General features: G+C 41.3%; 1 protein-coding gene across 2 annotated transcripts in view; it reads left to right on the top strand.

The window, feature by feature from the left end:
* Positions 1-582: 582 nt before the first annotated feature.
* PPM1H (protein phosphatase, Mg2+/Mn2+ dependent 1H) overlaps positions 583-22,086 on the top strand; it is a 266,407-nt gene continuing 244,903 nt past the window's right edge. Inside the window, exon 1 of one of the 2 annotated variants that reach the window (XM_059082213.2) lies at positions 583-1,106. In XM_059082213.2, coding sequence (XP_058938196.1) covers positions 862-1,106 — 245 coding nt within the window. In that variant the 5' untranslated portion in view covers positions 583-861. The remainder of the gene's footprint in view (positions 1,107-22,086) is intronic. The other variant, XM_067009683.1, reaches the window with a different exon arrangement.

Here is a 22,086-nt window from a genome sequence, read left to right as displayed (position 1 = left end):
AATGAAAGAAAAAGAATCTTAGAAATGCCTAGGGAAAAACTTTTAATGATTTTTGTGCAACCATTGTGGGTTGTTGCTTTTTGTTTCTTGAAAGCTCCGAAATCTTTCACACCAGGTGTTCCTCTTTCCACTACAGGACTTCGAGGCGTCCCACCGGGATTCCACCTGTCTCCCCTTTCAGCTCCCGAAGTTTCCTTTCTCGAAGACGTCGGCTGCATTTCTCCGCGAGTGGATTCCTCAACTGGAGGCCCGGCCCCACGTGACCTCCCCTAACACCTGTACCGCCACCAGCTCACAGCGCCCCCATCCTCTCCGCCAGGTACAGACGCGGCCTGGCTCCTCCTCCCCCAGGAGGTCACGGTCCGGGTGCGAGCCTCGCTCGGGCCGGCAGGGGAGGGGCAGAGCTACGGCCCCGCAGCTGCTGGAGCCCTTGCAGCCGTATTATCACATGACTCGACGGCGGCGGTAGCCTTGGCAGCAGTCGCGCCGGCTCCGCCGGCTCGCCGGGTGGGCTCAGTTCCGCTCACGCAGGAGTCGAGCGCTGCGGGCGGGGAAGGGACCTGCTGAGGCTGCGGCTGCCCAGCCGCTGCCGGAGAGCGCGGCATCTCCCCCGGCCCGGCCGGCCCGCTCCATGCCGCTCCATTGCGGAAGTGTAGCGGGGGGAGGGGGCGGCGGCGGCGCCAAGGAGCGCGGGAGGCCGGAGCTCGGCCCCCTGCAGCACTAGGCTCTGGGAGCAGCGCGGCGCGCCCACCGGCCCGGCTGCCCGTGCGCCCGCCGCAGCCTGCATGCCCTGCGCTGCGCCTCGCCCGGCCCCAGCCGCCGCCCACTGCTCGCACCGCTGCTGCCCGGCGCCGGAGTAATATGCTCACTCGAGTGAAATCTGCCGTGGCCAATTTCATGGGCGGCATCATGGCTGGCAGCTCAGGCTCCGAGCACGGCGGCGGCGGCTGCGGAGGCTCGGACCTGCCCCTGCGCTTCCCCTACGGGCGACCCGAGTTCCTGGGGCTGTCTCAGGACGAGGTGGAGTGCAGCGCCGACCACATCGCCCGCCCCATCCTCATTCTGAAGGAGACCCGGCGGCTGCCCTGGGCCACTGGCTACGCAGAGTGAGTGCAGCGACACCGGCAGCGCCCCTGCTCTCCTCGCGGCCCTTCCCCGCACGCTTCCAGCCCTCCTCTCTCCTTGTTCCTCGGTCCCAGGGCCCTCCGCTGGCTGCTGGCGTCCAGGCCTCGGCGGGCACCTCTTTACTGACACTGGCCATTTCTCTCTTCTCCCACTCCCCTTTCCCCCAACCCCGAGGGCGCGGCTTCTCCAGCCCGGGTTTGGGTGGTAGATGGGTGGGTGGCAGCGCTGGACCGTGGGAAAGCTAAGGCTGGACGCGGCTGTGAATCTGGTGGCTGTGACACTTGGAAGAAAGAGCGTGGAACAGCTCAGCCGAAGTTTGAAACACAGGGAAATCTGGTATCTGTGCTCGCATTCCCCCCAAATCTTTGTGCCTCCGCGTGAAGTTTGTGGGGTAGACCTTGGAGGAACTGTTCCTGCGCCAACGGTTTGCGGGGTGGGGCGGTTGTCCGAGCCCTGGAAGCGGCCGCGACCCCATGCTTGGTTGCACAGTTCAGAAGGTCTCAGTTTCTCTGATTTCGGCCTAAGAGCTCATTCGCTTCTCCTTTAAAAGGTAGGAAAATCCTGCGCCTTTAGTAAACGCCAATACTATTTCCCCCAGTTCTTGGGGAGGGGGAAACTTCTTCCAGGTGTCTAATGATAGCATTTTGGTAATCAGTTTTGGCGATTAAGCGAGAGTTTGAGTGATCTACTATTTCAAGAACTGGTTGAGTTAGGTTGACGACTTGGAGTGGAACTGGGAAAGGAGAGGGGAAGGATTTTAATGGCCTTCCCCCAACCCTACGGCTACTCTAATGTTGACCATTAATGACCGTCTTAAGAATGACAGGGTAATGTTTCTTCTCCTATTCAGCGTTATGAAACTGGGAAACTCGGAAGGTGGAATTTAGCAGACCAGAGTTCCGGGATTAATAATGACCAGCTGGGTGTGCAAAAGTGCACACAAACCTTTGGTGCCTGGCACAGCTGCCCCTTTTCCTTTAACTCCATCCGCTCTATAATCTTGGCCCTCCCTTACCAGTGCACAGCCTCGCCCGCTGATTGGTTCATCGGGGAACCAATCAGCTCTCCCGACGCCTGGGCGCTTCGATGCTGACCCTGTTCTGGTAGCCCGGATTACCCCCCCCCCCCGCCCCCCGCCCCCCAGCAGGCCTGGTTCCCGACGCTCCGGGTTCCCGGGCAAGGGTTGGTTTGGAAGACGCTCTTCCTAGAATCTCGAATTCTCTTTGGCTTTGCCTTTCATCATACAACCATTTCTCCACCGGCTGAAATAGAAAATATATATAAATGGGGTTAGATGACTGGAGTGTGAAAAAACAGTGAGGACACAGAAGTGAGAGTGGGTGCTAAGACAGTAAAATTTAACACAGAATAAAGGTCAAAGCATGGTAGAGAACGGTGAGGTTGGGGAGGTAGAAAATATTATACGTTTCAGGAGAAAGCCAAAGCAAAAACACCTGTGTGAAGGAACAGTGCCTGCCAAAACACCAAGTACTGTTTCTCGATTGAAAAAAAAAAGAAGTTCAAACGACCATTTGGACCTTTTCAAGGCCAAAGGCAACTTGGAGGCATATGTTGTCCTACAATTCTGTAGGTGGGGGACCTCGTACCTGTCAAAAACCTAAATGTGTAGGTCCCATTGTCATTCCAGTGGGTTCCCTAGGGCAAGGGCACCTATCTGAAGGGCAGAGAGATAAGAAGAAAGATGTTTAAAACACAGAATGTGGAAGCTACTTGGACACGTAAAAGGAGTACCTCAGCAGGAAGGAAAGGAAAGGGGAAAAAAACAACGCGTTTCAAAATGTTTGGATCCTTTGACAAGCACATGATGTGCCCAGGGCTGTAAAGAATATAAGGGAGGGCTTCCCTGGTGGCGCAGTGGTTGAGAGTCCGCCTGCCGATGCAGGGGACACGGGTTCGTGCCCCGGTCCGGGAAGATCCCACATGCCATGGAGCGGCTGGGCCCGTGGTGAGCCATGGCTGCTGAGCCTGCGCGTCCAGAGCCTGTGCTCCGCAACGGGAGAGGCCACAGCAGTGAGAGGCCCGCGTACCGCAAAAAAAAAAAAAAAAAAAGAATATAAGGGAATCTGAAATGAGACGTGTGGGAGGGGTAGTCAGTTTCCTTATCTCTAAAAAGCTTATCTTACCCTAGACTAGGACACGAGGGAGGTTCAGTTGTAGGTTAGAAAGGCCACTGTAAGATGTTTAATTATTAAAGCTAGTTATAAAAGTACATACTTGTTAATTCAAGCAAAGATCTGTATACAAATGTTGTCTTGTCACTTCCCTCTGTCAGATGTTGTACTGTACCACTTCCTCAAACTTTGAACTATAGTTTATCTTCCTGCAAAAATACATCCTGAATGATCAAAATGGCTGAAATAGGGAAGGCGAGAGACAGACAAGTAGGAACTGTGGTTATGGTCAGAGGCCACTACCAGTAATACTGCCCAGGATATACTGGGAGGAAGAATTCTCTTTGTTCTGGAACGTACCTTAGAGGGATAGAATTGGTAGGAAGATTGCTTAGAGTGGGGATCAGAGGGGTGCTCAGAGTCACAGCCTGAATCAGAAGCCGTTTGTTTACCTTTCCAGAAAGTGAGCTACTTTCTAAGCCTTCCTGGGGAGGAAGAATTGGCATCACTTGGTGACTGAGGAGTTAGAGGAGAGTTGAACTCTAGTGTTGAACTTTTGGATGGTAGGAAAAAAAAGGTGAAATGGTCTATTTTTTGCAACATATTGTTAATCCCTTTCAGAAGGAGATACTCTGTAGGTTATAGAACTAGAGAATTAGCTTAAGTGATCCCTGTAATATTTGGGGATCCCGAAACAGAAGTCCCTTATTTATTCAGTATTTATTGGCATTGTGCGAGGTGGAATTTCCTGCTCCTCAGAAAGCCTCCTATTGTGGCTGAGAAGTTTAGCCATTTGATTCAGGGCTGTATGCTAGGTTGTAAAGCATTGTAGTTACAGATAACATCCACGGAGCTAAAATCTTTCCAAAAACATTGATTAGCAAGTTTTTTTTTTTAGTTTGGTGTTGAATCACTCACTTAGCCTGTTATTCCCGCTCCGAGAGAGCCCATGGGAAACAATAGTCTGACCCAGAGACCTCACATGGTAGCTGCTTCCTTTCTTTTCCACAAGTTTAAATAACCACCCAAGTGCTTCAAGGACCCAGAAGTCAGTTCAGTTTTTAATAGGTTAGTAGTGCGTTTTGACTTTTCTTCTTCTTGACCTTTTACCCAACCTCTTTCCCACTGATGGTCAGTTGGATGTAGTGGATGCAGAGTTTGAGCCTGAAACTACGACAGTAGATAATGCCAGAGAATGTGCAGCGCTCTGTATATGAAAGCATCATATTCAAGTTTTATCAGTGGTAAATTTCTTTGCTTGTACAGAAAGAATAAATCATAATTGTAGTATTATCTTATTTAGATTATAGCTGTAACTATGCAATTTTTTCCCTAATACCTTTCTTATAAAAATGCCCCAGACATGGGTATTTAAAGAAAGCTACATTGAGAGTTTCTGTTAAATGTGCATTATATGTTTTTTCTGCCTCACGAAGTTCAAGATTGTGAAAATTTTGTTGAAATTTAACCGTATTTAAATCCAGCAAACGGCCCACAAGTAATTTGGATTTATTTTGGAATCTGTAGGCTCTTCCATCTCCCCAGTCATTGGCACTAATTAGCAATTACGAATAAATCGCATTAGTTGGCTGTATTGTTGATAGCAGAGAAACCGCTGTTTCTCCCTGGCCTCAAAGCTCAGAAACTCCCTGCCGTTTTTTTTCTCTTCTGGCCTCCTCTAGTACACCCACCCCTCTTACACCTGGTAGCAGAGCTCCTCCCTGGGAACTCCCTCTTTGACTTTTCCAACTGAAGAACCTTGAGGTTCTCCGCTTCTTGTTGGATAAGGAGGAAAAGAAATGAATGGGGTGTGGTGTTGGGGGGCTTTCACTTAACAGAGCTCTCCATAGCACTTTTCTGCAGATCAGTGCAGAGTAGCCTAAAATATTTCATCTACCTTTCTACTAACCTGCAGAAGGTATTAATTTCCTATTTTAAAGCAGGTGGCTAAGCTCTCCTCCATTTTTCAGATTATAATGAAGTCATCCCCTCTGGGGTGGAGCTCCTGGGCTGTCCCTTTTCTTAGAAACATGGATCAGCTTTCTCCAAAGACTAGTGATGCTTCAGGCAGAGGATTTAATTATTGTGAGTGGTTGTGTTTATCCTGTGTTGCAGCCCCAGTTACATAGACATTGTCTCTGATTTTGCCCCACCACACAGTGCTTCCTTATTATATCAATAGTTACATCCATACCAACTGATAACTTAAAACTGACTGTATAATAGAATTGTTTTCTAAAAATGTATAATATTATTGAAGATAATTTAGAAATTTGAGGTTTAATTGACATAACATACTGGTTTCAAGTGTACAGCATAGTGATTCAATATATGCATGTATTATGAAATAATCACCACAATAAGTCGAGTTAATACCCATCACCACACACAGATAGTTTTTTTCTTGTGATGAGAACTTTTATTCTTAGCAACTTTCAGATATACAATACAGTATTATTAACTATAGTCACCATGCTGTACATTACATCCCCAGGACTTATTTGATAACTGGAAGTTTGTACAATTCTTTGTCTGTGAGTTTGGTTGTTTTTTTCTTTTTTTTAGGTAAGAAGTGGATTTATTTAGAGAGAAACACACTCCACAGAGTGTGGGCCATCTCAGAGGGCAAGAGTGGCCAGTTTTTTTCTTCTTTAAGATTCCAAATATAAGTGAGATCATATGGTATTTGTCTTTCTCTGAGTTATTTCACTTAGCATAATGCCCTTAAGGTCCATTCATATTGTTGTAAATGGCAGGATTTCCTTCTTTTTTATGGCTGAATAATATTCCAATATATATATGGAATATAATGTATATGGAATATATATATATATCATATTTTTAAAATTCATTCATTGTTGGACACTTAGTTGTTTCCATGTCTTGGCTACTGTAAATAATGTTGCAATGAACTTGGTAGTGCAGATATCTTTTTGAGTTAGTATTTTTGTTTCCTTCAGATAAATACCTAGAAGTGGAATTGCTAGATCATATGATAGTTCTATTTTTAATTTTTTGAGAGATCTCCTTACTGTTTTCCATATTGCCTACACTAATTTACCTTCCCATCAATAATGCACAAAGGTTCCTTTTTTTCCACATCTTTATCGACACTTGTTATTTCTCATCTTTTTGATAATAGCCATTCTAAGAGATGTGAGGTATTTTATTGTGGTTTTGATTTGCACTTCCCTCATGATTAGATTGAACACCTTTTCATGTACCTATTGGCCATCTGTACGTCTTTGGCAAAATGTCTATTTGTATCCTCCACTCATTTAAAAAATCACATTTTTTTTTCTGTGTACTTATATGAGTTCTTTATATATTTTGGCTATAAATTGCTTATCAGATATGTGATTTGCAAATATTTTCTCCCATTCGGTAGATTGCCTTTTCATTTCTTTGATGGTTTCCTTTGCTGTGCAGAAGCTTTTGAGTTTGCTGTAGTTCCACTTGTTTATTTTTACTCCTGTTGCCTTTGCTTTTGGTGTCAAATCCAAAAACTCATCACCAAGATTGATGACAAGGAACCTACTGCGTATGTTTTCTAGGAATTTTATGGGTTCAGTTCTTACATTCAAGTCTTTAATCCATTTTGAGTTAATTTCATGTATGGTGTAAGGTAGTAATTCAGTTTTTCTTTTGCATGTGCTGCCCATTTTCCCCAACACCACTTATTGAAGAGACTGACCTTTCCCCACTGTATGTTCTTGGCTGCTTTGTCATAAATTAATTTACCATATAGGTATGAGTTTATTTCTGGACTCTCTGTTCTGCTCCATTGATCTCTGTGTCTGTTTTCATGCCAATATCATACTGTTTGGATTTACTATCACTTTATAATATAGTTTTAAATCAGGAAGTGTGATGCCTCCAGTTTTGTTCTTGTTAAAGATTGCTTTGGCTATTTGAGGTCTAATGTGGTTCCATACAAATTTTAGGATTGTTCTATTTCTGTGAAAGATGCCATTGTAATTTTGATAGGAATTGCGTTGAAACTGTAGATTGCTTTGAGTTGTATGGACATTTTAACAATGTTCTTTCAACTCATGATCATAGAATATCTCTTCATTTGTGTCTTCAACTTAATTTATCAGTGTTTTATAGTTTACAGTGTGCATGTAAGGTCTTTTACCTCCTTGGTTACATTTATTCCTATTTTATTCTTTTTGATGCATGTAAATGGACTTGTTTTCTTAACTAAAAAATTTAAAAAATAAGTTAATTTAAAAATTAAGTGTCTATAATTTTCTCTGATTTGCCTAATTTGAACAGAGGATTGATATTTTTCCCCCTTGAATTTATGCCATTCTCCCTCAGGAAATAAACAACATTCATCTGTTTCCATTACTTCTCTCATCCAATCAATGAAATCATTTCATTCGTATGCTGGGTCCATAATATAAGACACAGTCATCATCCTCAAGAAAATCTTATGGCATAGACTTTCCCCCTTTAGTGTCATTCTTTGAAATTAATTTGAAGTGAAATCATGGACTATTAAGATTACAAGAGACCAACACTGCAGGTGGGGGAAGTTGTTTGTTTTGTTTTTAATGTCTTAATGCTTCTGGGCAATTTCAAATCTCAGTATTTGGAGCCTTTAAGTCACACTAGGGAAGCAAATTGTTCTTTTCAGCAAGCATTATGATTAGCTGCGAAGTCCTCTGTACCTGAAGGTCACAAGACCTTTATTTATACATACCTGTATAAAGGTATGAATAAAGAAAAAATTATCCTGACACTTGTTAAAAAGGTAAGAAAGACTTTATTTTAAGACTACTGCAATAGGGGCATTGTATTAGGGGAGAGAGATCAGACTCAACTCCAACTACAGCAAAGACAGCTGGAAATTTATAACCCAAGAACAGTGATGAGGTCAGTGGATGGAAAATTACTAAGAGGAACTGTCAAGGGTAGGGGGATTCTTGCTGAAGGTAGGTCAAGGAGTTATACATCAAAGGTAGGAGATGAGGAAATTGATCAGATATCAAGGGTGATCAGATTTGACTGCTAAGTAGGGACATAAAAAAACCAAATTTCTTATTTACGATCATCAATGGTTCATAAAATAAAGGATATTTTAAATCAGAAGTGTAGAGGCATATAATCTCAGCAAAAAGAACAGTTTTTAGTTTTTTGAAAATGCTATGCTATTTTTCTAATTTTTCACAGACCCAAATCATGTATTTTACCTGTCCTGGAGGATTCCCAAGACCCTTTACAGTTTTAAACTTTGTGAGTTACCGGGGTTAGGCTGAGAACCAGTGTCTTTCCTTCCAGGCTGAGGTTATTCCCAGTGGGGCCTTCTTTCTCCTTTATTGTGATTACAATTTTGAATTCCCCCAGTACTTTATTATGAAAATTTTCAAATATCCAGAAAAGTTGAAACCATTATATACTTAGCACCTGTATGTGCCCACCATCTAGATTCTACAGTGCACATTTTGCTATATTTGCTTAATCATTTGCCTATCCATCAGTCCATTCTTGTTATTTTTAAGTGTGTATTTCCTTTGGTCCAATGGCATTGATTTATGCTATTAAGTTATTTCCCACAGTAAATTAAAAGTTAGGTTTGAGTAGCTTCGACTTTCTCAGTCGAGAAAACTACCAAACCATTAGGTGTGTGGGGGGGCAGGAGGGGACCCAGATTTAACTCTTACAACTTGGTGCCCTGCAAATGCTCACTCAGTCCGTGCGCTTTCCATAACTTAGCACTCACATAACAGAGCTTTACATGGGGTCAAACTGAAAAGTAGAAATAGTTGACACATCTCTTTGCTGTGCTCTTGTTTAATACATCAGTGGGAAATTGGTTTAAAACTTGAGTCACTCCTCTTTTCAGCTGGTAGCCAGTCAGGTGAATATTATCTGAGGAGTAGTCTATTTAAAAGAGTCCAGGGCTTCCCTGGTGGCGCAGTGGTTGAGAGTCCGCCTGCCGATGCGGGAGACGCGGGTCCGTGCCCCGGTCCGGGAGGATCCCGCATGCTGCGGAGCGGCTGGGCCGGTGAGCCATGGCCGCTGGGCCTGCGCGTCCGGAGCCTGTGCTCCGCAATGGGAGAGGCCGCGGCGGTGAGAGGCCCGCGTAACGCAAAAAAAAAAAAAAAAAAAAAAAAAAAGACTCCAGAAAGTGTTGCCTGAAAAGTGCTTAGTGAATAATAAAGACATAGATGTGGGAAGAAAATATTTGCAAGTCACACATCTTACAAAGGACTCATATCTAGAATATATAAAGAACTGAAAACTCAACAGTAAAAAAACAATCCAATTAGAAAATGAGCAAAAGATTTGAAAAGATATTTCACCAAAGAGGATATAGAGATGACAAACACATTAAAATATGCTCAACATCAATAGCCAGTAGGGAAATGCAAATTAAAAGCATGATGAGATATCACTACACATCTATTTTATATCAGTTAATTAAAAATTAGTGACCATACTAAAAGCAGGTCAGGATGCAAAGAAGGTAGATCATTCAAACATTGCTGGTGGAATGTAAAATGATATAGTCACTCTGGAAAATAGTTTGGCTGTTTCTTAGAAAACTAAACATATACTTACCATATAATCTAGCAATCATACTCCTTGGCACTGATTACAGAGAAATTAAAACTATGTCCATGTAAAACCTGTAAAAAAAAAAAAAAAAAAAAGACACCATTGCGCTGTGTTTACCTTACTTCTGAAGCAGATGTAATCCACTCGGAAACTTAGGGAAATTAAAGTACTTGGTTAATTGCTCTTTTTCCAGTGAGGAATGTGAATCCATTGTGCTTTCTTTGATATACTATTTCTGACTTAGTTTTCTTTTTTTTTTCTTCTTCTTCTTCTTTTTTTTTTTTTTTTTTCCCCGGTACGCGGGCCTCTCCCTGTTGTGGCCTTTCCCGTTGCGGAGCACAGGCTCTGGACGCGCAGGCCCAGTGGCCATGGCTCATGGGCCCAGCCGCTCTGCGGCGTGTGGGATCTTTCTGGACCGGGGCACGAACCTGTGTCCTCTGCATCGGCAGGCGGACTCTCAACGACTGCGCCACCAGGGAAACCCAGTTTTCTTTAAATGACTGTAAAATTTAAATGCTTACCTGTATTTTCTTTCTGTGCTTATTTATGAGAAAAGATAATGATACCATCAAGTTACATCTGTAGAGCTCTGTAAAGTCCCTGCCGTGTATACTTACATATAAGCATCTGTTATCCATGTTTAATAAAAGGAAAATGAGGCCCAGAGAGAACTTAAGTTACTTTAGAATCTCATACCGTCCCATGATCCTAGTGTGACCATGGCTGAATCATTGAACCTGACCATTTGTTGTGTGAAATTTTTCATTAATAAAAAGGCATCATAAAAAAAAAAGGCATCATATCCTCATAAACAAAATGCCACAGAAGAGAGTATGTAATGTATTTAATTACTCAAAGGAAACTAATAAAGCCTAATCTCTAGGTGTCTATGTTTTTTTTTTTTTTCTTTTTTCAGTACGCGGGCCTCTCACGGTTGTGGCCTCTCCCGTTGTGGAGCACAGGCTCTGGACGCGCAGGCTCAGCGAGCATGGCGCATGTGGGATCTTCCCAGACCGGGTCACGAACCCGTGTCCCCTGCAACGGCAGGCGGACTCTCAACCACTGCGTCACCAGGGAAGCCCTCTAGGTGTCTTTAAATTCTGTAAGGGCAAATTAGCACATCAAGTTTTGTATGAAAGGATGCTTTTCAAAGCTTTTAAAAATAGTTCTACTGAGTATAATAGACTTTTTAAAAATTAACTTTCTTAATTCGTGTGCATTTCTTATGTTTAACAGTCCAGATATTTTCAAAATTACCATCTTTTCTTAACTTTGAATTGCTTTCCCCCCCATTTTAATGTTTTTGAAAACCCTGTAAATCTTAAAACCAATCTGTACATTTTATGTAGTGATGTTTTTCTAAAGTTAATAAATAGATCATGTATTTTACTATTAACAGCTACTTAGACATGAGGAAATAGACAGGAATTTTGAATAATGAGGCCCAAGTCCTGAGTCAGGTTTTATGAGACAGTACTTTTAAAAATTACTTTGGGAATTCTGTTACCTAAGTTCTTCTTACTTAAGTGAATGGGAATGTTTCAACTTCGAGGGCCAGCAAGGCCAGCAGTGCTCGGAGTGGCCTTCATTTGCGGGTCCTTGGCCTCATGGGCTCCTGCAGGGCTGTCCTGGGGAGTGCATGCCTTGGCGTCTTGGACTAGTCAGGTCTAATGGAGCCTTGCTGGCTGGCTGGGCTGTGTAATGAATCATTGCAGGGCTGTGGGGCTGGCAGAGAGATCAATTATTTGCCAAGCTGAGGTGACTGAAGCGATTCGTGCACTCTACTGTCCTTTCAGGGAGTTGACAGACAGACATTTAAGCTATTGAAGAACAGTGCCTTTCTACCAGATAACCTTTTTCATATAAGCATAGGAGGGGAAAAAAATCTCAAGTGATAAATTGATTTTTTAAATAAAAGTGCAGTGAATTATTGAATTGCTATATTTAAGTGGTTGGCCACGGTGTTCTAATAGTCATTCTTTACCTTTTTGAAAAGGTGAACATTGACAAGTTATGTTTAGAACACACAACTGACAAAAATAAGAGAGAGAAAATAAATGCTTAGTAGGAAGCAGATTTTAAGGGACACTGAATATGAATAGCTCATAAGAGGATGTCGGGACGGAGGGAACCAAACTGGTATTACTCTAGAAAGAACTATTAAGTGGGTTTTTTGTTGTTGTTTGTTTTGTTTTTGTTTTAATATAGAAGAGAAAATAGCCACAGTATTTTGTTGCAAATAAATAGCCTATGAGGATATTATAGCCTAAAATATATGTTTGGGAAAAACCAAGCAATTTTTTTTAGCCTTTACCCTGTAAAGTAGGGTTTAGATTAGCCAAAGAGCCAGATTAGATGGCCTCTTGGGACCCTGCCCTGTGGTTATTAATAATGGGGCCATGCTGCTTGGTTGTTAGAACCAGGTGTCCAGAGCTGGGCTGGTGATTCAGTGCAGCAGCAAATGGGAAGAAAAGAAGAATTGGCAATTCAGACTACAGCAGCTGGTGTTTATTTTTTAAAATATCCAGGTGCTCAGATGGGAATTGCAAGGGCCTGTCGTTGAAGCCCTGCCTCTCGTCCTCTCTCTGTGTCCCTGGTCATCAGGTCAGTGCTGACAGCGGCCACTTGGCCACGCTGGCCCTTTCCCACCTCGCATACCACCTGAAGTCCTGCCTGCTGCCTTGCCATCCTCAGGGGCACCACGAGGTGTCATTGGTCTTGGGTGTCGCTGTGGATTCCCTCCAGTCCTGGTTCCCAGCCTTCTCACTATTATGCACCCATTTATTTATTTATCTATTTTCTTGGATGGATCCCTCATGAACGATTTCGTCCAGCAAGTTGTATAAAATAAGTATTGCTGCCCCTTAACATTTTTTTAACCAGACACAGTATTTTCTAACCAGTAGGAGGGGTGGGTGTGGTAATAACATTTAAGCCAAATGCAAAGGATTAACCTTTGTTTCAGTTACTGTATGAGTCCTTACTGCGCACAACCTATTTTTCATTAGCTTTTTCTCCTTCAATATTTAAAATAGCTTAGGTCTGTTATTGCTGCCTTCCCTGATTCGTAAGGAGCATGGACCACAAGTTGAAACTCTGCTGACAGACTTGGCTTTTGTACCACCCCTGGGTTTTCAGCGCAGATTCACGTCAAGATTATTTTGTTTGGGATTCGAATGTGTAACACCTTCCCAGAGCACATTACTTCAAAGTCCCCAATGTCCTTTTCCTTGTTGAAAAATGATGTTTTAATAGTTTTATTTTCTTAGCTCCCAAAGTGTTGCAAGTTGCCTGAAAAGCCTGATGCTTGTCATCTGTAGATTTAATTAAACTCATGCGAGAGTTTTGTTTTGTTTCGTTTTTTTCTAACAGAGTTTTGACCCTTGGGCAAAAGTTTATCTTGTAACCATTTTTTAAAAATTAATTAATTTTTATTTATTTTTGGATGTGTTGGGTCTTCGTGGCTGCGCGTGGGCTTTCTCTAGTCGCGGTGCAAGGGATTCTCATTGCGGTGGTTTTTCCTGTTGCAGAGCACGGGCTCCAGGGCGCTCGGGCTTCAGTAGTTGTGGCACACGGGCTCCACGGGCTCAGTAGTTGTGGCTCGTGGGCCCTAGAGCGTGAGCTCAGTAGTTGTGGCGCACGGGCTTAGTTGCTTCGCAGCATGCGAGATCTTCCCGGACCAGGGCTCGAACCCATGTCACCTGTATTGGCAGGTGGACTCCCAACCACTGTGACACCAGGGAAGCTGTCTTGTAACAGTTTCTATCATCCACTGACTATTGGTGAGAAGATCTTAAAAACATCTTTAGATGTCTTCTAACCTGCCAGGCTAGAGGAAGGCATTGATCAGTCAGGAACATAGAATTAGTGTTTTTAAAATGATATATACTTTTTTCCCTCATCATAGAATTGATATGTGCGCACTGCAGGCACTTTAAAATTCTTATAAGTACTATAAAGAACATAAAAATTATCCATAAATTCTATCATTCATAATCAGCTTCAACTGATAATTTGTATCTTTAAGTACATTTATATTTGTTTACAAAATGGTTTAATTCTACATACTGCTTAGTTTTTTCACGTGAAATGGAGTGACTATCTCTCTATGTAAATACATATTTTACTCTGTCATTTTTAATAGCTCCATTGTATTACATTGATGATTTTAACATACTTTTTTTTTTTGGTGGTAACCAATTTTTTACCATTAAAATCAGTCATGGGATGGACTTCCCTGGCAGTCCAGTGGTTGAGACTCCCCCTTCCACTGCAGGGGGCACAGGTTTGATCCCTGGTCGGGGAACTAAAATCCCACATGCCATGTGGCGTGGCAATTAAAAAAAAAAAAAACAGTCCTGGGATGAATATCCTTGAAGCCAAATCTTCATTAAACCATAATTTGAAAAGTGACATTTTTTTTCTGGGAAAAATGTTCAAATTGGACTTCTCCAGTATTTCTAGTGACATTATTCAATAGTTTGAAAAGATCAACGTTCAGGGTGAACATTGTTTTGAGAAATGGCAGTTATGTACCTTATTTTAAAGTACTTTACCGAAGTAATGTTTTTGGTGAGCCAGGCTTCTTTTTTATATTTAGGATTAAATAATTTGGTTTAGAAAAATGACCCTTAAGGACTAGTTTAAGACCCTACTCTGAAGAATTCCCCAGTGATTCTGTCGTGTCTTCAGGGCTAAAGGCACTCATTGGCTGTCATGCATTTGAGAGATAATTGGTGACATCTTTTGTTTTTATTTAATTGTTTGAACTTTTAATGAATAATCTTGAGGGTGTGGGCCTTGTATACATTTTAATTCCTCTAATACTTAATATAGAGCTATATACATTAATGCTCAAGTATATATACCAGAAATAGTGGGGGGACATAATGAATATAGTTCTTTTAATTTCAAATGAAGCAGAGGTCACCTTTGTTCTGTAGACTGATTTCAAATTATGAGCTCAACACCTGGGAATACAACAGTTACCACAATATTTACAAATTTCAGACAAATGTCTGAATGTCACTAAGTGTCTCTTGGAGGCATTGCATGGTATTCTCTGCATCTGGACTTCCCTGTGGGGAAACAGGGTAAAAATGCATTAGCTTTGTGACTCTTAGCTGGAGGTAAGCAGTGAGAACAGTAAAAGTAGATTTCTTGGTATACATTAATGAGTGGCTGGGAATGGAAGTCTGTCTGTATGGATACTGAGTTCAGATACCCGCTGAAGTTTCTGAACATCATCAATCCTTTGTCTGCCCTCTCACCTCAGGTTTTTTTGTTTTTTGTTTTTTTCTCTCCTTCATTTTCTTTCTGTTGTATTTTTGGGGGGAGAGGGTGGAGGTTTGGTATATTCATAAGACGCTTGCTCATTAATCCTTTCTCAGTGCACAAGCTGAAGCATTATTGAATTAAGCACAATCTATGATTTAGTTCACCTATGGATTAGATTGTTTGTACTGAAGCTTGCACTTTTGGTTTGGTATGAAACTCAAAGTCACACAAGGTCCATTTCCCTCTCTGCCCAACCCCAGCCCGATATCTTCTAACTTAAAATCATGTGCATGTAGATATGCACCAGTTAGAATAAAATTCTTTACTCTAATTTAATTTCATTAAATTCTACTCCCAGATTGGTGTCGGTTCCCAAGCTGACCCTGAGGAGTTTTTGTTCTTGTCAGCTATAGAGGCACGTCTCAGAGGTACAATAGTTTCAGTTCCAGGCCACTGCAATAAATAAAGTGAATATCACCAATAAAGTGAGTCACATGAATTTTTCGGTTTTCCCAGTGCATATAAAATTTATGTTTACACTATACTGTAGTCCAGTGAGTGTACAACAGCATTAGGTCTGAGAAAAATGTACATACCTTAGGTTAAAAAAACCCTTATTGCTAAAAAATGCTAAAAATCATATTAGCCTTCCGTGAGTTGTAATCTTTTACATCTTTATTGTAATCTGTTACAATAGTAACATCAAAGATCACTCATCATAGATGACCATAACAAACATAACAACTTGTTATGTTTGAAAAAAATTGAAATATTGCTAAAATTACCAAAATGTGTTACAGAGACATGAAGTGAGCAAATCCTGTTGGAAAAATGGTGCCGATAGATTTGCTTGATGCAGGGTTGCTACAAACCTTCAATTTGTAAAAAAGAAAAAAATGCAGTATCTGTGAAGCACAATAAAATGAGTGCAATAAAATAAGGTATGCCTGTATATATGTTATATTTACTGTACTGGAAATTAAAACTGAGAAATTTAACTAAATTTATAAATATATTTTTTGAAAGAAACATGGAAACATTTTTAATAAAAGTTACCCATGTTTTCCAGAACAAAACCCAATTTAGTAAGAAGAGTGGCATCATTGTATACTCACAAGTCCCTTTAGTGTCTGCCTTAATAGAAGATAGCTGGATTCGTATCTGCTTCTGTACTTAATAGGTTGTACTATCACACTCATGAGTAAATTCCACTCATACTCATGAAAGAATGACTGTGAAAAAGGAAAGTAACATCATAGCATTATGATGAAAATAATTTTGACCTCATGTATCCCTTGAAAGGGTCTTTGAGTTTCCCTGGGGTTCCCAGATCATACTTCGAGAACTGCCAGTGTGGAGAATAAACAGTTAACATAACTTTCTGCCTTACTATTTTATTTGGCTGCGCTGGGTCTTAGTTACTGCATTCGGGATCTTCTTTGCGGCATGTGGGATCTAGTTCCCTGATCAAGGATCGAACCCGGGCCACCTGCATTGGGAGTGCGGAGTATTAGCCAAGAAAGTCCCTCTGTCTTATTTTTTGAACTGTATTTCACAGATAGAAAACCTTAGACCATTTTTAAAAAGTTCCAGTGGAATGTATCAATAGCTCTTCCACTTCCAATATGAATGTTTGTACTGATTCAGGAATACACTTCCACAGTCTCTGGTTTTTATTCCAGATGGTGGAGTACTTTGTTTGCTCCAAAGGGCCGTGTGTCATTATGTTTGGGCTATTTAAGACCATTAGACAGTTGAGAGGGGTTAGTATTGTCCATCTTTAATAGATAATAAAAACAACAGGGGCCAGAATTTGCTAGAGTTAGGGTTAAAAGTACAAACAAATCTTTGAGCACTTTAGGTTTATGGCAATTCTGGGATTATTTAGTAGTGTACCGGTTTTCTTTGTATGGTCTATCACAGATTTGCTGTATACTTCACATGAGCTAAGGGGCAAAATATACAGAGATTTTAAGAGGCTTACATTCTTGTTGGGAAGATAAATTAATGAAAAGATTAAAATCTAAGCCTGGTGTGACATAGGAGTAGCATGGTGTTGGGGGAAGATGAGAACCTCAAAGATGCAGCTTGAGGTCATCCTGGCTCTTCTAACCAGCTCATGGCTTCAGCAAGCTGGTTCACTTTATTAGTTCTCAGTTAAGTCATTGACTGAGTCCTTTCCAGCTAGGAGGTGCTGAGTAAGTAGCATAACAGAGGTTGTGCACTGATTAGTTATTTTTTACTGACTTGTAAAGTACTTGTATACAGTTCATAAAAGTTAATGCTTTTTCATTTGCCTTATTTGTTTTATCATAAGTAAAATCTCTGGAGGATCTGTTGGCTGTTTTGCATGTTAGCAAAGGTGGTAGTGAATTGAAAATCTAATTACATGTTATTTAATGATACAAACTTCTGAATCTAACAGCCTGGTAAACTCAGGGTGGTGGAATGGAGACTGAGCCTCTTGCCTTGGAGGATTGCCTTCTGTCCCCACATCCTGTGCAGCAATGAAGAGTGAGCACCAAGCACAGACTGTAACATTGTTTCTAGAACAAACAAAATAAAAAATTCTAAACAAACAAACAGTTTATCCTGGATTAAAAGGGACTAAATTTATAGGCTTGGGCTCCCCTGGTGGCTCAGTGGTTGAGAGTCCGCCTGCCGATGCAGGGGACATGGGTTCGTGCCCCGGTCCGCAAGGATCTCCCATGCCGTGGAGCGGCTAGGCCCGTGAGCCATGGCCGCTGAGCCTGCGCATCCAGAGCCTGTGCTCCGCAAGGGGAGAGGCCACAACAGTGAGAGGCCCGCATACTGCAAAAAAAAAAAAAAAGTATAGGCTTTTTTCCCCCTCTAATTCGTTGAGAGTAATGAGGCAGTCACTGTATCTGTCCAGAAAACTTTTGATTTGAAGTATTCGTGTAGAAGGACCCATTTTTATCAGTGAGGCAGGTAAAATTATGGTGGTGATGATTCCAGCATAATTGGTTCCTGTTGGTTCTACTGTGGGATGTCCTTTTTTAAGGCATGATTCAGTTAGAGCCAAACCATAATTTGTACAGTATGTAGATGTCTGAATAGAGTATATGAAAAGTTGAAACAGATGTGAAATTGGTTGAAACCTACTGATCCTTCCAGAAAAAAATGGAATGAAAATCACAACCAGTGTTGAATTTAGTTCCTCTGGTTAGCCCCAAGTTGCCTGAGGGTGGGTGACTTGAGGACATCTGTAGTGCTCTCAGAATTGTGCTGTCACTTGGTACAGAGCTAATGTCCTCTACTTTGTCAGTTAAACTGCTGTGGAAAGCAGCTGTACTTGATGTAATTTAAATCAATATCTTGTGCTTGTATGCGGCCCTGCAGCCACTGTATCACTCTACTCTTGTCAGCATCTCTGACCTAAGAGTAAAAGACGCGGTATCTTGCTTAAGATTTGGTTTTGAAAACTCGTGGAAGTCAAATTATATTTTAAAAGCACTGGGAAGCTGGCTCCTTAAGGTTTGTCACTGTGGGACATATTTTCACAGTGTTGAGAATAGTTCTGTTAATCAGTATTGGTTCTTTGTGAGTTGAAGTTGAATATGCTACATTTTTCTATAGTGGAGGATAAATATAGTGGTAGGTTCATTTCAGATGTCAAGTGACCAGCTGCTAGCTTCAATAGCTCTTTGAAGATCATCAGGGGTAAATGGCTAGCAATGAGTGGTTGGGTCATTACCTACTTCAGCTTCCTCCCTATTTTGCTTTTTGATACTCTAAGAGGATTGATTTACTTTCGGTATCTGTTCATACCAGAATTGCTTGAGCACCATTTCTATAGTAGGGTTATTCCAATTTAAACATGAACGATTCGAAACAGTATGTGCCACTAATTTTTCTGACAAGAAACACTCTTAGTGTTTGAACTTAAATTACATGTCCTTTCCTGGGATATATTTATTTTTACCATATCTCAAAGCAGGGTTTTACCTCATCTGTAAAGCTAATTTTGCAGTATTATTAGGAAACTAAGTAATTTAGTTGTTTTGTTCCTTAAATATAATAGGTTAGGTATTTATAAGTTGAAGGGTGAGTTATCTCCATTTCATACCATATGGCATTCAAGCTTTTTAGAATATGTTATGGGGCACACACCAAAAACAAAACAGAAAATGTTTAGATTGTGTTATGTTAGTAAAAAAACAGTTTGATTATTTTCTTTAATAAACATAATTTAAACAATCTATGATCAATAATGCCCACTTTTTTTCTACAGTAAAAGCCATTGAATAATATACTTTATTTTTTAACATCTTTATTAGAGTATAATTGCTTTACAATGGTGTGTTTGTTAGTTTCTGCTTTATAACAAAGTGTATCAGTTATACATATACACATGTTCCCATATCTCTTCCCTCTTGCGTCTCCCTCCCTCCCACCCCTCTAGGTGGTTGCAAAGCACTGAGCTGATCTCCCTGTGCTATGAGGTGCTTCCCACTAGCTATCTATTTTACGTTTGGTAGTGTATATATGTCCATGCCACTTTCTCACTTTGTCCCAGCTTACCCTTCCCCCTCCCCGTATCCTCAAGTCCATTCTCTAGTAGGTCTGTGTCTTTATTACCGTCTTGCCCCTAGGTTCTTCATGACCATTTATTTTGTTTTATTTAGATTCCATATATATGTGTTAGCATATGGTATTTGTTTTTCTCTTTCTGACTTCACTCTGTATGACAGACTCTAGGTCCATCCACCTCACTACAAGTAACTCAATTTCATTTCTTTTTATGGCTAATATTCCATTGTATATATGTGCCACTTCTTCTTTATCCATTCATCTGTTGATGGACACTTAGGTTGCTTCCATGTCCTGGCTATTGTAAATAGAGCTGCAGTGAACTTTTGGTACATGACTCTCTTTGAATTATGGTTTTCTTAGGGTATATGCCCAGTAGTGGGATTGCTGAGTCGTTTGGTAGTTCTATTTTTGATTTTTTAAGGAAACTCCATACTGTTCTCCATAGTGGCTGTATCAATTTACATTCCCACCAACAGTACAAGAGGGTTCCCTTTTCTCCACACCCTCTCCAGCATTTATTGTTTGTATATGTTTTGATGATGGCCATTCTGACCAGTGTGAGATGATACCTCGTTGTAGTTTTGATTTGCATTTCTCTAATGGTTAATGATGTTGAGCATTCTTTTATGTGCTTGTTGGCAATCTGTATATCTTCTTTAGCAAAATGTCTATTTAGGTCTTCTGCCCATTTTAGGATTGGGTTGTTTGTTTCTTCGATATTGAGCTGAATAAAGCCCACTTTTAATAAGCCATACCGGGTACAAATAAAACTTAGATTATGTCAGCTAGGTTGACAGGAAACATTGTTAATTCAGTCTTCAGTCAGTTAACATTTGTTAAACTTCTACTGAATATAAAGCTCTAAAGTATGAAAAAAAATGCATTCCCTATCTTCAAGAGGTTCACAGGTTAGCCAGGGAGATATAATATGTGTCTAACTATAATACAGTGAGCTACTGTGATAAAGGAATTCAACAAATGCAATGGGAACTCAGCCTGTAAATTTAGTCCCTTAATTCTGGTGGGATTGGGGAAAATGGGAAGGGGGTTAGCAAAGCTGATGCTAGTCTAACTCTTGAGGAATGGGTATTGTATAGAGGAGGCATATGAGGGAGACAACAGTGTGAGTAAAAGCATGATGGTATGAAAGTGGCTATTTCTGGGAATTAGAATTATCTTTTGTGACAATTTGTAGGTATACATTTGTTGAAGCTCCTCAGAGAAAATCTCCACCTGGAGCCCGGACCACCTGGCACTAGGCATAGAATGATCCTCTCTTATGGAATTAGTACGTGCTGATAAAATTTTGATTTCTCTTTTTGTTTGCCAGGCATGGCCTCTGAAATCTCCTGTAAGATTTGTGCTTCCCTTCATTATGGTAAAAAGAACCGAATCTGCTTCTGCGTTTAGAAATCCTGCTGGGCTGCTCTTGGGTAGTGCACCTTCACGTTATGTATTGAGGAATGGAGGGAAAATGGGAGATTAGACCTAGTGGGATTTGTCATGGATGGAGGTCTAAGGTGAATTCACTGTGGACCACAACTCTTGCTACAGGAAAGGTAATAATGATGAGGGGCATCCTCCCTCGTGGGAGGGAGGTAGCATCATCTGGATATGTCCTGCAGAAGCTCTGCTACAGGCTGTGCCAAACACCCCCTGGCCTACCTGATTGAATCACCAGGGAAGTAGAGCACATTCTAGAAAACAGGATAGTAGAACTTGAAGGTCCTGCCTAAGGCACAGAGCTGCAGACACTGCTGGTACTGCCTGTGTTTGCAAGGCATTAGGGGGCCACTGAAACCCTAAGCCAATTTTTCTTTTGCCCTGAGATTTCTGACTCATTGCAATTAAAATCAAAGTAAGACCTAGTCCAGAAAGTGTCAGACCTTAAAAAAAGAAAAGTGCACAGAGGCCAGGGACAGGGCTGAAAAGGTAGATTGAGGTGAAGAGAGTGAAGACCCTTGTATATCATAATAAGGAATTTTATACCATAAATGATAGGTAGCCACAAAGGATGTTTTTTAGTAATCAGGTGTTGGGAATAACATGATGAGATATTTTGGAAAAATAACTGGCAGGCATAGGAGAGAAACAGAGGTGAAGGTGAGGCATAATGGTGAATGAAAGAAGAGGGTACTGTTGGAGGGCTTCTAGATGTAGAGCTAGCAGACTGTGGGGGCTGATTGGGAATGAGGAGGAGGTATGCAGTAGGGACATTGAGCACTTTACCCCTTCTCTGATTCTTTTCTTGTCAGGACATATGGGAGGCTTAGACTTTTCTGCTCCCTTTTAAGCTAGGTGAGCCCATATGACTAGTGCTGACCAGTGTGTTGTGAGCAGAAGTCAAATGTCACTTCCAGGCTGAAGCATTTAACTGTAGTTGGAAGACCTTCCAATATCATCTTCCTCTCATACAATAGTGAGAAGGCTG

Source organism: Kogia breviceps, chromosome 12, assembly GCF_026419965.1.
Source record: "Kogia breviceps isolate mKogBre1 chromosome 12, mKogBre1 haplotype 1, whole genome shotgun sequence".
Classification (NCBI taxonomy): domain Eukaryota; kingdom Metazoa; phylum Chordata; class Mammalia; order Artiodactyla; family Physeteridae; genus Kogia; species Kogia breviceps.
This window is presented reverse-complemented; position numbering and strand designations above follow the sequence as displayed.